This window comes from Bos indicus, chromosome 6 (genome assembly GCF_029378745.1).
Source record: "Bos indicus isolate NIAB-ARS_2022 breed Sahiwal x Tharparkar chromosome 6, NIAB-ARS_B.indTharparkar_mat_pri_1.0, whole genome shotgun sequence".
NCBI classification, from domain to species: domain Eukaryota; kingdom Metazoa; phylum Chordata; class Mammalia; order Artiodactyla; family Bovidae; genus Bos; species Bos indicus.
In genome coordinates, this window is record NC_091765.1 from 59,314,469 (window position 1) to 59,331,004 (window position 16,536).

General features: G+C 41.9%; 1 protein-coding gene and 1 non-coding gene across 5 annotated transcripts in view; both read right to left on the reverse strand.

Annotated features, from left to right (window-relative positions):
* Positions 1–10,574, reverse strand: part of UGDH (UDP-glucose 6-dehydrogenase) — a 33,808-nt gene extending 23,234 nt beyond the window's left edge. The window contains exons 1-3 of one of the 4 annotated variants that reach the window (XM_070791316.1): positions 10,282–10,574; positions 1,951–2,126; positions 1,488–1,651 (exon numbers count right to left, since the gene is read on the reverse strand). In XM_070791316.1, the coding sequence (XP_070647417.1) occupies positions 1,488–1,649 (162 nt within the window). In that variant the 5' untranslated portion in view covers positions 1,650–1,651; positions 1,951–2,126; positions 10,282–10,574. Of the gene's footprint in view, positions 1–1,487; positions 1,657–1,950; positions 2,127–10,281 lie in introns of all 4 variants that reach the window. The other 3 variants (XM_070791315.1, XM_019962608.2, XM_019962606.2) reach the window with 3 other exon arrangements.
* Positions 10,575–14,328: 3,754 nt separating this feature from the next.
* TRNAG-GCC (transfer RNA glycine (anticodon GCC)) lies at positions 14,329–14,401 on the reverse strand. Its single transcript has one exon. It is a non-coding gene; the product is annotated as a tRNA-Gly (tRNA).
* Between the last annotated feature and the right edge of the window lie 2,135 nt (positions 14,402–16,536).

The following is a 16,536-nucleotide window of genomic DNA, read 5'->3' on the forward strand; positions in this document are numbered from 1 at the left end:
CATTTTACAAACTGGCTGTACCAATTTATGTACTGATCAGCAGTATATAAGCGTTTCCTCGGTGGCTCAGTGGTAAAAAATCTGCCTGCAACGCAGGAGACATGGGTTCGATACCTGGGTTGGGAAGATCCCCTGGAGAAGGAAATGGCAACCTACTCCAGTATTCTTGCTTGGGAAATCCCATGGACAGAGGAGCCTGGAAAGCCATAGCCCATGGGGTCTCAGAGAGTTTGACACAACTTAGCAACTGAACAACAGCAGGGCATACAGTTCCAATTGCCCTAAATCCTTGCCAACACTTGGCATTGTCAGCAGTCATAATTTTAGCCATTCTGTTACACTTTGTGTTTGAAAAGTTATGCTGGCATAATAATTATGTAATAATCAATTCAGTAATCAACTGAATGACTGGATATAAATATGGTTCACAAGGTTTCAGATGACTTCCAGCCCTTTTATGGATATCAGAATTATTAAACTCTTAATCAAGTTATCTTTCCAAAATGCTTCTAAAAATCCCCACAAACCAAAATAGTAGTAATGTTATCTAACAGGGAAAGAAATGCTATCACACTGAGGTATTTAAAGAAGTATTATGGGAGGTTCATCTGGTAGAGGAAGAAAGGGTAAAGCACAAACAGAAGCTACCACATACACAGAGGGCTTCTAAAAAAATTCTAAGTCTGATTGAGATATTAACAAATCTTGGATTTCTATTCACAGACCTATAAATAGCAGGCAGATTTATCTTACAGAGATTTCCCCTTCTAAAGACTGCTTAAAGACTATAGTTGATAAGAGTCTTATAAATAACAAAACTTTTCTGGGGAAAAAAAAAAGAATATATTGATGTTGGAGAAAAATGCTATCCTCAAAACTTTCAAATGCTTTTCTGTTGGGTTTCAAAAGGATAATATCATGAACTCTTTTTACTATGAAAACTTAAAAAATGAAACCTTACTTAATAAAATAGAGACACATTTTCCTAACTATGAGTTCTCTAAATTAAAGAAATACTGAAATTCCAATTTAAACAAATATGTGATACTGAACACTGAACATGAAAGACACCATTTATTCATTCAAGGTTTATCTGATATAAATACAATAATCCAAAAATATAATAGGCTTACATGAATCAATATTAGAAACAACCAGTTTTTTAATTTCTATTTTCACAGAATGCCACTTTTTAATTGCACTATTATAATATGGTAGCCATACTAACAGACAAAATTAGAAAATAGAGAAGAAAATTACTCGTCATCTCACTCCACTAATACAACAATTATTAATATTCAGTAAACTTTTTTCTACACATTTTTCCTAGGCATATCTGACATAATTATAATGTTCATAATATGTATTTAGACTTTTCCATTTTATTCCTATCAGTTACAGTCATAGAGTTTTACATCAAATTAAATTAGCAAAAAAAGTAAGAAAGCAAAGAGCATAAGAACAATGCATTGTTTAATATGGTTTACCTCATAAATAGGAAGTGTAGGAGAGTTCCATGCATTGATTCTTGATTCATTGATATCAACAACCGTCACCCTGATTTCAGGGCACATGTGAGCAATGACACTACACGTGGGTCCACCAACATAGCCTGCACCGATGCAGCAGATCTTCTTAATTTCAAACATGACTGTACTAGAAGAGAAACAGTAAGACTGACTACTGAGAGCAGAAAATTTAAAGAAACCACACTGCACATTCATCACACTTTATAAAAACTGTCAAGGTGACAGGTATAGGGAAAGATTTCCTACATTCAGACCCATTAAGAATTATGAAAACAGTGATTAAAAAAAAAAGTAACACTCCAATTGGATGACCTAGCCTGTTCTCAGCTGAACCAGCACGAAACATGGAAAAAATTATAGTAACTGATATTACTGAAAAAGCGTGACAAAGATTATAATGACCTATACCAGACCATCTCACCTGCCTCTTGAGAAATCTGTATGCAGGTCAGGAAGCAACAGTTAGAACTGGACACGGAACAACAGACTGGTTCCAAATAGGAAAAGGAGTCCGTCAAGGCTGTATACTGTCACCCTGCTTATTTAACTTCTATGCAGAGTACATCATGAGAAACGCTGGACTGGATGAAACACGAGCTGGAATCAAGATTGCAGGGAGAAATATCAATAACCTCAGATATGCAGATGACACCACCCTTATGGCAGAAAGTGAAGAGGAACTAAAAAGCCTCTTGATGAAAGTGAAAGTAGAGAGTGAAAAAGTTGGCTTAAAGCTCAACATTCAGAAAACGAAGATCATGGCATCCGGTCCCATCACTTCATGGGAAATAGATGGGGAAACAGTAGAAACAGTGTCAGACTTTATTTTTTTGGGCTCCAAAATCACTGCAGATTGTAACTGCAGCCATGAAATTAAAAGATGCTTACTCCTTGGAAGGAAAGTTATGTCCAACCTAGATAGCATATTCAAAAGCAGAGACATTACTTTACCAACAAAGGTCCGTCTAGTCAAGGCTATGGTTTTTCCTGTGGTCATGTATGGATGTGAGAGTTGGACTATGAAGAAGGCTGAGCGCCGAAGAACTGATGCTTTTGAACTGTGGTGTTGGAGAAGACTCTTGCGAGTCCCTTGGACTGCAAGGAGATCCAACCAGTCCATTCTGAAGGAGATCAGCCCTGGGATTTCTTTGAAATAAATGATGCTAATGCTGAAACTGCAGTACTTTGGCCACCTCATGCGAAGAGTTGACTCAATGGAAAAGAGAGCAATATGCTTAGCAATATGCATACTCTGATGCTGGGAGGGATTAGGGGCAGGAGGAGAAGGGGACGACAGAGGATGAGATGGCTGGATGGCATCACTGACTCAATGGACGTGAGTCTCAGTGAACTCCAGGAGTTGGTGATGGATAGGGAGGCCTGGCGTGCTGCAATTCATAGGGTCGCAAACAGTCGGACACGACTGAGCGACTGAACTGAAGTGAACTCTACTGAATATTTAGAAAGTCAAGCAGCACAATAAAACCTTTACTCTCTAACACAGTAGCATAACTTTGATTGTCAAGGGAAAATCATAGGTGAACACACCCGTGCAATTCTTGCTTAACTAAATGTTGGTGTACAAAGGTCAGCTTTATGACAGATTTAGACTAAAATGACAGATATTAAGATTAGTTCTAAGCCCAGAATTGACCTGAGATTATATTCCCTGCACAGTTTGGCTTCAGCAATTCTTTCCTAGGTACTGGACAAAGATCTTAAACTCTATTTCAATTTTAATCAGAAACTATGAAATAGTTAAAGGGAAGTAATTTCTGTAGTTGGGCTTTCGTAGCTCAGTTGGTAAAGAATCAGCCTGCAATTCAGGAGACCTGGGTTCGATCCCTGGATTGGGAAGATCTCCTGGAGAAGGAAATGGCAATCCACTCCAGTATTCTTGCTGGGAGAATCCCATAGACAGAGGAACCTGGCGGGCCAGTCAATGGGGTCACAAGAATTGGACACGACTTAGCTACTTAGACTAATTTCTGTAGTTAGCAAAGCTATGTCACAGATTTTGATGACTTTTCAAGTGATTAGGTGAACTGATTCACACTAATCAAAATGACAAGGGACTGAGTTATATAAAAGAATGTCAGTTTATTCAGTAATAAGAACAAAAATAATCAAACTGATCAAATTCTTAGAAATTTTGTCCTTGCCAAGGACTAAATCTAATCTCAGACATCATCTGATCTAACCCATTCATGGATTCCAAAGAGAAGGAAAATGGGAATTAGAGAGTTTAAGAACCTGTTAGTATATTGCTGCATGGATCAGAGAAGGTAATATGGAAGGCTCACCTAATTACAATGCCTGGCATGTATATCCCTATAGTGAAAAAAGGTATACAAAGCACATAATTAAGATGATCCAATTCCCCCTGATATGAATTTGCACTAATCAAACAATGTTCTAATCTTCACTGGTTCTCTGGGTAAGCTTCCCTACTGGAAATGAATGGCTTGACAACCCATACAAGTATCCTGGTCTGTGCTAATAAACAAATAATCTGGTTTATAAATTGATCTTTTGGTTATGATTAGAAGATATCAACTCCCAGAGTCTGATCTCTAATAACTCCTTTTTTCTTTTTTGGCTGTGTGGCTTATGGGATCCTAGCTACCTGACCAGGGATCAAACCCCAGCCCCCTGCAGAGGAAGCAGAGAGTCCTAACCACTGGACTGCCAGGGAATTCCCTCTAATGACCTTTTAATAACTTAAAAAGGAATTTTAGTAAAACAGTAAATATGTACAGAATTTGTAACCTAATGACTTTTGAAAGAGAGCAATATGCTTAGCAATATGCATACAAAGTAATATTTTAAATGTATTTTTATTTTGAATAGGTAATAATTCATATGAATCAAAAATTAAATCTGAGGCATTCCCTAGTGGTCCTGTGGTTAAACACTTTCACTGCAGTTGGTCTGGATTTAGTCCCTGGTCAGGGAACTAAGATTCCACCTTGGGGCAGCCAAAAAATATCTGTGTAATAAGGCAAACAGAAGCCTCACACCTACCCCATCCTTATTGACTTTGCTACCACAGGAAGCCTTTGTTAATATTCCAGGATTCACCTTAAGAAAAACACTGAGCCTAGAAAAATAAACTTTTGGCAACCATGTATCTTTCATTATTTCACCTTTCTATCTTTCAGTTCTGCCTGTTAATACTCTCCCAGCCTCAAGTGCCCTACAGACAAGGAAAATGTACAGGGAGATATGACTGCGTTGGAATTGCTAAGTGGCTAAAGCTGAGGGGAATGTTCTGAAAGTTCCCACCTGTGGGAGGGAGAGTTGGGCCTGGAGCAGGCTTACCAAAGATGTATCTACAGCATTCACTGCTGCTATCCCCTCTACAGAAGAAGAATCTTGGCATCTGGTTGCAGGAAAAAATGCCTCAACTTTCTTCAGGCTTATCCCCTTCTTCTCCTTGATGAAAAATTAACATTCCCAACTTATGGGTCTACTGTGTGGGCACAGCAGAGAATTTGGCCATAGAATAATATAGGTCCTGACCCTCAACTACTTAACAATTTATTTAGGGAATAATTCAACTGAAAAGCATTTATTAAAGACCCCACTATGTATCAGACACTATTGTTCTATGTACTATAGATACAACAGTGACCAGGACAGACAAGAGTTCCTACCTTTAGGTGGTTATATTTTAGTAGGAGAGCACGCAAACAAAACAATGGCAGTTGTGGTAAACTCCACATAAAGGAAATAAAGGAAAAGCTGAAAAAGAAACACTGTGGGGAATGGACTATTTTATTTAGGGTAAAGCAAGTCTCTCTGAGGTGACTTTTAAACTGACTTATAAAGAGAGAAGGCAATGGCACCCCACTCCAGTACTCTTGCCTGGAAAATCCCATGGATGGAGGAGCCTGGTAAGCTGCAGTCCATGGAGTCGCTAAGAGTCGGACACGACTGAGCGACTTCACTTTCACTTTTCACTGTCATGCGTTGGAGAAGGAAATGGCAACCCACTTCAGTGTTTTTGCCTGGAGAATCCCAGGGACAGGGGAGCCTGATGGGCTGCCGTCTATGGGGTCGCACAGAGTTGGACACGACTGAAGCGACTTAGCAGCAGCAGCAAAAGATAAAATGAAATCAGTCACACCCAGATAACATGGTTAAATTATACAAGGAAGTATAACCAACTAGATGACAAAATAAGTGTTAAAGTCCAGAGGAATCAAAATAAGAAAGCAACCTACATCGAGGGAAATGTAAAAGACTGGCCTAAAGAATGAATTGGATATAGAAAGGAAATATAAGAGAGGAGGGCATTTCAGATGACAGGAGGGAACAGATAAGGACTTACATACAGAAATGAGTCCAAAGAAGTGAGACGATCTGCCTAGTTACAAGGAAAAAAAAAAGTGGATGTTAAGTAGTGAGAGGCAATGTTATACGCCAGCCTGGATGGGAACGAGGTTTGGGAGAGAATGGATACATGTTTATGTATGACTGAGTCCCTTTGCTATTCTGCTGAAACTACCACAACATTGTTAATTGGAGCTTCCCTGGTAGCTCATCTGGTAAAGACTCCACCTGCAATGCAGGAGACCCCAGTTCGATTGCTGGGTCGGGAAGATTCCCTGGAGAAGGGATAGGCTACCCACTTCAGTATTCTTGGGCTTCCCCAGTGGCTCAGATGGTAAAGAATCTGCCTGCAATGCAAGAGGCCTGGGTTCGATCCTTGGGTTGGGAAAATCCTTTGGAGGAAGGCATGGCAACCCACTTCAGTATTCTTGCCAGAAGAATCCCCATGGATGGAGGACCCTGGAGGGCTACAGTCCATGAGGTCACAAAGAGTCAGACACGACTGAGCAACTAAGTACACACACCCCAATACAAAATAAAAAGTTTTGTTTTTAAAAAAATAATTTTATTTATTTATTTATTTTGCTGTGCTGGGTCTTAGTTGCTGCTCAGGCTTTTCTCTAGTTGCAGTGAGTGGGGGCTACTCTGTAGTTGCGGTGGATGAGGTTCTCATTGCAGTGGTTTCTCTTGCTCTGGAGCACCAGTTCAGGGAGCTCGGGCTTCAACAGTTGCAGCTCCCAGGCTCCAGAGCACAGGATCAATTCACTGTTAGTTGCTCCTCAGCATGTGGGATCCTCCTGGATCAGGGACTGAACTCATGTCTCTTGGATGGGCAGGTGGATTCTTTACCACTGAGTCACCAGGGAAGCCCCCAAAAGTTTAAAATTACAAAAGAAAAAAAAAGTATTAACAGGTAATAATTGTCTTCTAGAGTGGAAATGAATTGGAAGTGGGTCTTGAATGCCTTTTTCAGGAAGGTATGACCATAAAAATCCATGAGGCTATAATTTAATAACTTAAGGAAACTGCTGAAAGTAACCATAACAATCAAAGGCATTAATGTATCTAAAGCCTAACAAGCTCCATTGAAGAAAAAGAAGAGGGAATGATCAGCTTGGAGCCTGGAAAAGGAACATTAAGAAGAAGAATGACGTTTATTTCAGAGCTGTCTAAAGAGTGACACAGAATCTGGAAGTCAGAAGTGTTCTGGGTTCAGAACAGTGAGGCAAGAAAAGGCTTTCCCAATGCTTGGATGGCAAATTACCCCCAAATTCTTGGCTCTGATTCCACTCTGCCTTATGAGTTCAGATTGCCAGGAATTATAACACTAGAAAGGGATGACCTGGGTTTGAGACATCAGTATTCCAGGCACTAGAATAAAATTTCCCTACTGTATTAGCAAGGTTCCATCCTAGTATATCCATCAGTCTCTTATGAGCTTAGGCATCATAAGTTAACACCTAAAACCTCATTAACCATGGGTCTGTGGGAGAAAAAAAAATCAACCTTCCAGATCTGTAAGGCTGAAGGTCAAGTCCTGAACTGTGACAAATCTGAAGGACTACCACACACAGCAACACCCTTACTGGATAGGTGGCCTCTCTAATCAAAACCAAGATATGTGGAATACCTAAAAAGTGAACTCTCAAAAGACTTTTGAATGACAGGATTTTATGTTATCACTTAACCCGTAGTCAAGAGGTTGTAAGGACAGCCTATGCCCTCAATCTCAACCAGAACAGGTTCTGTTAACATTCTTACAATAAACATGGGTTGAATATCTACATGATGAACTCTTGGGCTCAAGAGTTTAATAAGGTGGTCCCAGGCTAACATTTCTCTGCTGCTCTTCACCCAAGCACCTAGAATAGGCTCTCAATAAATATTAATTGGATAAGTAACTCTTATTAAGGGTCTTTTTGAGATGAAAACTGTTATTTGAATATTTTTAGCTCAGACGGCTTATCACAGTATTTTTGCAGATTGTCCAAAATCCTATCATCCTTTCTCTTGAGGTAGAACTTTAGCATGTCTTCTCAGAGCTACTTCTTTAAAAAAAAAAAAAAAAAAAAAGATTATGGCTGTGCTGGGTCTTCAGTGCTGCTTGCAGGCTTGCTCCAGTTGTGGTGGCTGGTGGGGTTGGGGGCTACTCTTTGTTGCAGTGCAAGGGCTTCTCAGTGCAGTAGTTTCTCTTGTTGCACAGCACAAGCTCTAGGCGCACGAGCTTCATTACTTGTGACGCACAGGCTCAGTAGCTGCAGCTCCTGGGCTCTAGAGCGCTGGCTCAGGGGTTGTGGCTCACCAGCTTAGTTGCTCCGCAGCATGTGGGACCTTCCTGAACCAGGAATTGAACCTGTGCTCCCTGCCTTGGCAGGTGACTCTTTACCACTGAGCCACCAGGGAAGCCCCCAGAGTTACTTCTTATCCACCTTGGTTGCCAGGCCATATTCAGCTTGCCTTTCATATAAACAGCTAGGGTAAACTGCTGATGGCAGGTGGGCCTGTATTATAGAACTACATGTGTTTTGGGGTACCCCTGTGTTGCTATTTCATATGGCTCGCAGATGACAATGGAGAAATTACTGAAGAAGCCCGATGTACCATCTTTGCAAGTCCAATAAATTACCACTTGGAAGTTTCAACAAAATCGTCAATAAGCTTTAATATGAAGCTTGATACAGTGTTAGTGATGTACTTTACCTGACACAGATATCTTCTGGTACCACTTTAAATTTCTACTTTTATATACCTTCTGATCCTCTACTGTGCTGTCCGGGAAATGGTAATATTTGCTTAAGAACGAGTCAGTTTGAAATGACTTTTGACCCCGTGTTTTGGGAAAGTCACAGCAATCCAAGCTGTTCCAAACTATTTTTCTTTAAAAATTTTACAAATTCAGATCAATATTTCAACCTACAAGCTCTGGCTAACAAAGAGCAAACCTCCTATTACAATCTAAGGTGAATATAATCCCTCCATCTCCACCCCTCTTCAGTATACTCTATAACTACCCAGTATAATGGGCTTCCCTGGTGGCTAAGTGGTAAAGAATACACCTGCCAGTGCAAGAGATGCAGGTTCAATCCCTGGGTCAGGAAGATCCCCTGGAGAAGGAAATCATAACCCACACCAGTATTCTTGCCTGGGAAATGCCATGGACAGAGAAGCCTGTCAGGCTACAGTCCATGGGGTTGCAAAAAAGTCGGATGCAGTTTAGTGACTAAACAACAACAAAGCTAAGGCAATGGATGTCACATCAACTTCACACATCATTTTAGACATTTCAGAAATTAAATACTAACAAATGCCTGACCTGGGGGGAATATTTAGTCAATGAATAAGACTGTTAACTTTATATCTAATGGGTTTCATGTAAAGCTGTGGAAACAACAAGAGAGAAGATGGAGTATGAGTATTGGGTGCAGATTTCCTATTAAAGGAGTACAGCAACAGGAGAAGAAATGAGACTCTTTAAATCAGGGTTGTCTATCCCTTACCTTAAACTAGATGCTGGGCACTACCAAGCACATCTCAGAGCACACAGTAACCTCTTTCATTTCCAGAACCACCCTCCTACCCACCAAGAAACAGACCAGACTACAGTTGTCCATTTCTTAGGGGATTTGAATAAACTCACAGACTCGCTGTGTCTTTGAGGGCAGTGAATGAACAGTTCCTCCTCTGTATATCCCTGAAAAGTTCCCTATCAGTGAATCCTTCTTTTCTATACACCAGAATTCTTGACCTTACTCAATTATTTTCCTATATACAAGAAGGTATAATTTTTCAAGGTCTCACACAAACACGATCTCCTGAAACACTCAAGAAAGGCCTTTCTTAACATGAAATAAAGCCATTATATGGTGTGGCAGCCAACAATGCATTTCAGGACAGCTATATAGATGTCACGACAGAGAATTTTAGGACTTCGCCTTCGAAAAGGCTCTCTGGTTTGTTTTCTTGTCAGTTTCTTAAGAAGAGCGGTCAGTGAAGGGAGAAAAGCAGCAGCACTCCATGTGAGCAATTCTAAACACAAAAGACTTTGATTCAGAGGCCAAAATGGGGTCCCTAAGCAAAGGACCACTTCCTGTGGTGATGTTCGGCTTTCAGAGGCGCCAGGGAAATCTCACTTAAGTCGCAAAGTGGGAGAAAGCAGAAAACAGAAGCGGTTGGAAGACTCGCCGAGTCTTGAATTAAAAGCCTAAGCTATCCCTATTCCAAGGCAGCAGATCCAAAAGACGATTCCCGCCCAGAGCCCAGAAGAGGAGACGGAGAGTCGTGACACTGGGAAAGCCTGGGACCGCGCACTGGGAGCGACTGGAAGCAGGGCGCACACCCCGCCAGGCTCCTTTCACATCCCAGCGGGACCCGGGAGCACCCCACTGGGCGGCGGGGCCAGCCCGAGAAAGGCGCTTACCCACTTCCAGGCACCGAGTGCTGCAACCACTTCTATCTCCTCGGCTCGGACAGCTCCTCGCTCTGGGCCGCGCAGCCGCAGCTTCAGCACTCGCGCCCTGCTCCGTCTGATCTTCCCACACCGCACACCCTTCTCGGGATGCCAGGCGCCACACCCTGAGTCCCGGGCCCGAGCCCGTATTTAAAGGTTTCCACCCGAGAAGGCGGAGGATTCATTCCTTGGGAGCCAAGCCCTCCCGGACTCTGCCCTCGGTTGCATCCCTGCTCCCCCTCCCGCCAAGCTAGGCCAGGGCCCGCCCCTATTTCCTGCGGGGCCCAGGGGCCGGGATACGGGGGCGTGGCTAGTCGTGGCTGGGAGGGAACAGACTCCGCCCCCTGCCGAAGCTGAGCAAATTGGCTCCGTCCAGCTCAGCGGCCCCGCCCCTGCCGCGAGCCGGGCTGGGCGGAGCTGCGTGCGCTGCGGGTCCACCAAGGCCCAAGCGGCCAGAACCGGGGGAGCGAGTAGGTCAGGTTCTAGTTCCCCCGTAGTCTGAAGTCTTCTCTTGCCATCTGGCCCCCGGTTCCTTCCATGTGTCCCCATCCTGTCTGACAGCGCTGAGGTGGTGCCGCGTGCGCGCCAGATCAGCCATACTTTGGGGCTGAGGCCCAAGGGGACCGGAAGGTCCAGGCCCCCTTTCCGGTCTCCCCAGCAGCCTAGAGGGCCTGCCTTGTCTTCCGCCTCCCCTAGACCGTGTCGATCAGACGTGGCCAGCAGCCTCCTCCACTCCCACGTCCTCCAGGCTCGTGGATCCTTCGTACCCTGCGGGCCCGAGTCCCAGGGTTTAGTCACTTTACATAGACCCGCCGCTTCTGGGAAGGAGTCCCGCCAGATGGATGCTGAGTCCATCATGACTGGACCAGTTAGTGATCCCCACCCTGATCCCGGAGTAGAGAAGCGAGACAGCCATGCCCTCCAGGCAGATTTTCCAGATACTCCTGCCAAGTTCGGGATTTGAGACGTTTGTGCACTATAGGTAGCAGAGCGGATGCAAGATCTAAGTGCCGCGTATGAGGAAGAGTGAAATTAACGTATGGAGCTGCCCACTTTTAATGAGAGCAGTTCTATTCCAGTTTCCCCACTCCAAGGTTATCTTAAACCTCAAATTTAAAGGGGGGGGGGGAGCAAAAAGCAGTCATGACTTTTTCTTTCCTCTGGTTAAGTTAAGAATTACATCACATCGACCTAGAGATTATCATTCTAAGTGAAGTCAAAGATAACTATCACGTCTTAAATGTGGAATCTTTTTTTTTTTTTTTAATGATACAAATGAACTTTACAAAATACAAGTAGACTCACAGACATAGAAAACAAACTTATGGTTACCAAAGGGGAAAGGGGAAGGAAGGACATAGTAAGAGTTTGGGATTAACATATACACACAACTATATGTAAAATAATCAGGGACTTCCCAGCCGTCTGTGGTGAAGACTCCCTGCGCTTCCACTGCAGAGGGTGCTGACTGGATTCCTGGTTGGGTAACCACCGGTATACCGCTGGGCAGGGCCAAAAAAAGAAAAAGATAACCAAAAAGGAAACTCTACTTGATATCTTGTAATAACCTGTAATGTTAAAGAATCTGAAAAAGAATATATATATATATATATATAACTGAATCACTTTGCTGTACACCTGAAACTAACACAACATTGTAAATCAATTATATAAATAAAAATAAATTATATAAATATTTTTTTTTTAAATAATTACTTCAAGTAGTATTACTTGAAATTAAAGACCATTTTGAAACACGTCGAGGAAAGTGGATAGAAGTTTATAAAGGCACGTTAAAATACCATATAGATGACAGATTTCTGATATGAGCATGACCGGCACTTGAAACAAGCTGTTGAATTGTTGTGAATCCTAGAAAAAGTGATACCATATGTAGGTGTTGTACATTCTATATGCTTAAATTGATTTATTCAGCAAAGATTTAGTGCCTATTGTGTTAGACATTATCCTAGAGATCAAAGACAGATCAAAATCCGATTCTTTCTTCCAAAACTCACAGGTTTGTGGGAGAGACAAATGAACAAGTAATTTCAATGCATTTAATAGAAGTGTCTTTTTTTTTTTTTTTTTGGTCTTTTGGCCATGACACACTACTCTGCATGTGGCATCTTAGTTCCCAGACAAGGGATTGAACCCACACCTTCTACATTGGGAGCACAGAGTCTTAACCACTAGACCACCAAGTCAGTCCCAAAGGTTTTTTTTAAGTTGGTGCATACATAGATTTGTTTACTGTTACAGTCAGCTTTCTAAAAAACCCACTATTCTAGTCCCTTTATTTTGAATTCAACATTTTTCTACCTATTATTCACTTCACATTCTTTGTATTTTAACAATGATCATAATCTTCACAAAGCTCAATAGAATCTTAGAAATGAAATCAAATTATATTAGCTAGAATGGGCCTTTAGATATAGGACACCGGTTCTCAGGGATCCAGAAGGTAAAAAACATTTTTATGATAATACTAATATGTCCCTTTCTTTTTTCACTCATTCTGTCACAAGGATATGGTAGAATTTTCCAGAGGCTATATGACATGTGATATTATAACAGGTCAGTGCGTGTTAGTTGCTCAGTCATGTCCAACTCTTTGCAACCCCATGAACTATATATAGCCCACTAGGTTCCTCTGTCCATAGGATTCTTCAGGCAAGGACACTGGAGTGGGCAGCCATTTCATTCTCCAAGAGATCTTCCCGACCCAGGGATCGAACCCTGGTCTCCCTCAGATTCTTTACATCTGAGCTACCAGGGAAGTCCCTGTAACACATCAGTGCAGATATTATAGATTTACAAAATGTAAAGCAATGCCAATCTTCTAATTTTTTATTTAGAAGTAACTTTTTAATAAAAATACATTATATTGACATGTAATGGACTTACAGCTTTCCTCGTAGCTCAGTCGGTAAGGAATCTGCCTGCAATGCAGGAGACCTGGGTTTGATTCCTGGGTTGGGAAGATCCCCTGGAGAAGGAAATGGCAACCCACTCCAGTATTCTTGCCTGGAGAATCCCATGGATGGAGGAGCCTGGCAGGCTTCAGTTCATGGGGTCACACAGAGTCGGACATGACTGAGCGACTAAACTACCACCAATGGGCTTATTATTGCTAAGTTTAAGGAACTGATGTATTTCTTTGTGATTTATCAATTTTCATTTCTACAGGGTCAATACAAATGGCTATAATATGCATGAAAAAGCTTTTTGGGGTCTTCAAGTTTTTAATGTGTAAAGGAGTCCTGAGAACAAAAAGTTTGAGAACTCCATGTGGTAGAGAAATTATTTTCAGATTATGTATCATGGAGCTCTGAGTTTCCCTGGTGGTGTGTCAGAGTCTATATGAGAAAGAAAATAAGTGGGAAGTTAAAGCTGACAGAGCACTGTGTCTCCGACTTCCTCCTCCGTATCAGAGCAGTTCTACTTTTATCTGTCAATCTGCTTCATATTATCAAAATTTCATGTAGGATTTCAATTTACAAACAAGTTCCTCTTAAAATTTAAAAAGCGCTTGATTCAGTCATTTAATAGGAATTTCCTCCAAGTGTTTACTATGTGATAAAACTGTGCTAGTCATTAGAAACAGAATCGTGAGTAAAGAATGGTACATTCCCAGCCTTCCTACATTTTACTCTCTATGGGGAAACATCAGTAACACAGATGCATATAAAATAACTATTAAGGAAGATACATACAGTCTTGTGGGAATACACAATAGAAGCATCTAACATAGCAGGTCAGGGATGCTTCAAGTTTATTTATTTTTGGCTGTGCTGGGTCTTTGCTGCTGCTCAGGCTTTTCTCTAGCTGTGGCGAGCAGGGGCTATGCTCTAGTTGCAGTGAGCAGACTTATTGCAGTGGCTTTTCTTGTTGCCGAGAACAGGTTCTAGGGTTCAGTAGTTGTGGCACATGGGCTCAGTAGTTGCAGCTAGGCTCTAGAGCACAGGCTCAATAGTTGTGGCAAATGGGCTTAGTTGCTCCGAGGCATGTGGGATCTTCCCAGGACCGGGGATTGAACCAGTGTCTCCTGCATTGGCAGGCAGGTTCTTTACCACTGAGCCACCTGGGAAGCCCCTTCCTGAAGTCTTGAAAATTAAGCTCCTAAAGGAAATATAGGCATTAACTAGGGGAAACAAAGAGGGTGGTCAGAGGAATAAAAAGGATGAATTTAGGGCAAGCAATTCAGAGCTAATGACAGCCATCAAGAATTAGAAGCAGTATGTCCATTGTAGTAACCCAAGAGATTTAGAGCAATGAACAGATTCAAGAGATGATCAGGACTTCCCTGGTGGTCCAGTGGTTCAGAATCCGCCTACCAATGCAGAGGACAGGTTTGATCCCTGATCCTGGGAGATCCTATAGCCACAGGGCAACCAGACCCCATGTGCTGCAACTATGGAAGCCAATATGCCCTAGAGCCTATGCTCTGCAACAAGAGAAAGCCTACATGCAGCAATGAAGACCCAGTGAAGGCAAAAAATGAATAATATTTTTTAAAAAAGAGCAAGATGATCAGGGAATAAAAGCATGATGATTTTATTAACATCCTCCCCCTCCTCTCATCTCACACCAAAGGTGACACTATCTTGGCTTTGAAAGTAAAGGTTAGTTATGCCTTGCACAGATATATTTAAGGGTATCAATTTCTTAATCAACTAAGGGAATAAATTTCTGGCTCAACTTTCACAGGTACTCTTTCTCAAAATTAATTTGTCCAAGAATAGTGGAGAAGGCAATGGCACTCCACTCCAGTACTCTTGCCTGGAAAATCCCATGGACAGAGGAGCCTGGAAGGCTGTAGTCCATGGGGTCGCTGAGGGTCGGGCACGACTGAGTGACTTCACTTTGACTTTTCACTTTTATGCACTGGAGAAGGAAATGGCAACCCACTCCAGTGTTCTTGCCTGGAGAATCCCAGGGACGGGGGAGCCTCGTGGGGTGCTGTCTATGGGGTCGCACAGACTCGGACACGACTGAAGTGACTTAGCAGCAGCAGCAGTGCATTTTACAAAAGAAAGACTTACCTTTTATCCAAACAAACCCTTACTATGATCCATTCACCAGGGGTAAAATTCTGGGAGCCAAACAAAGGGATAAAGTGAATTCTGGTTTGGGGAAAGTCCCTTATACTGAATAATCAAGACACTTCAAATCTGTCTTTCCTCATTTTATATTTATTTTTGTTAAGGGTGAAGGTCAGAGGTAGAAACAGGACATTTTGGACATGTTCTGAATTAAAAAAAAAAAAAGAATCCACTTAAATTAATGAGTTGGAATATTTTAAAAGCAATTTAAATATTTTGCAGGACTACAAAAAATGGCAAGCGGTAGTGGATAAAATTGACATGGATAGAATTTAAAAGATTTATTCAGTAAAATAGTTAGTTATATCAAATCTTACAATACTTTTTCCACTTGGAGGTTTCATCTTATATGATGTTTAATACTTTTATTAACAAAATTATACACACTTATATCTAAAAACATATTAAATGCCAACTTAAAATGGTCTGAGCATTGACTAAAGTCAGAGCCATTCTCGAAAATTTCCAAGGTGTTTCAGTTCAGTTCAGTTACTCAGTCATGTCCAACTCTTTTCGACCCCATGGATTACAGCATGCCAGGCTTCCCTGTCCATCACCAACTCCCGGAACTTGCTTAAACTCATGCCCAGCATGTCGGTGATCCATCCAACCATCTCATCCTCTGTCGTCCCCTTCTCCTGCCTTCAATCTTTCCCAGCATCAGGGTCTTTTCAAATGAGTCAGTTCTTCGCATCAAGTGGCCTAAGTTTTGGAGTTTCAGCTTCAGCATCAGTCCTTCCAATGAATATTCAGGACTGATTTCCTTCAGGGTTGACTGGTGTGACCTCTTTGCAGTCCAAGGGACTCTCAAGAGTCTTCTCCAATACCACAGTTCAAAAGCATCAATTCTTTGGGGCTCAGCTTTCTTTATGGTCCAACTCGCCCATCCATACATGACTACTGGAAAAACCATAGCCTTGACTAGATGGACCTTTGTTGGCAAAGTAATGTCTCTGCTTTTTAATATGCTGTCTAGGTTGGTCATAGCTTTTCTTCCAAGGAGCAAGCGTCTTTTAATTTCATGACTGCAGTCACCATCTGGAGTGATTTTGGAGCCCAAGAAAATAAAGTCTCTCACTATTTCCCCATCTATTTGCCATGAAGTAATGGGACTGGATAC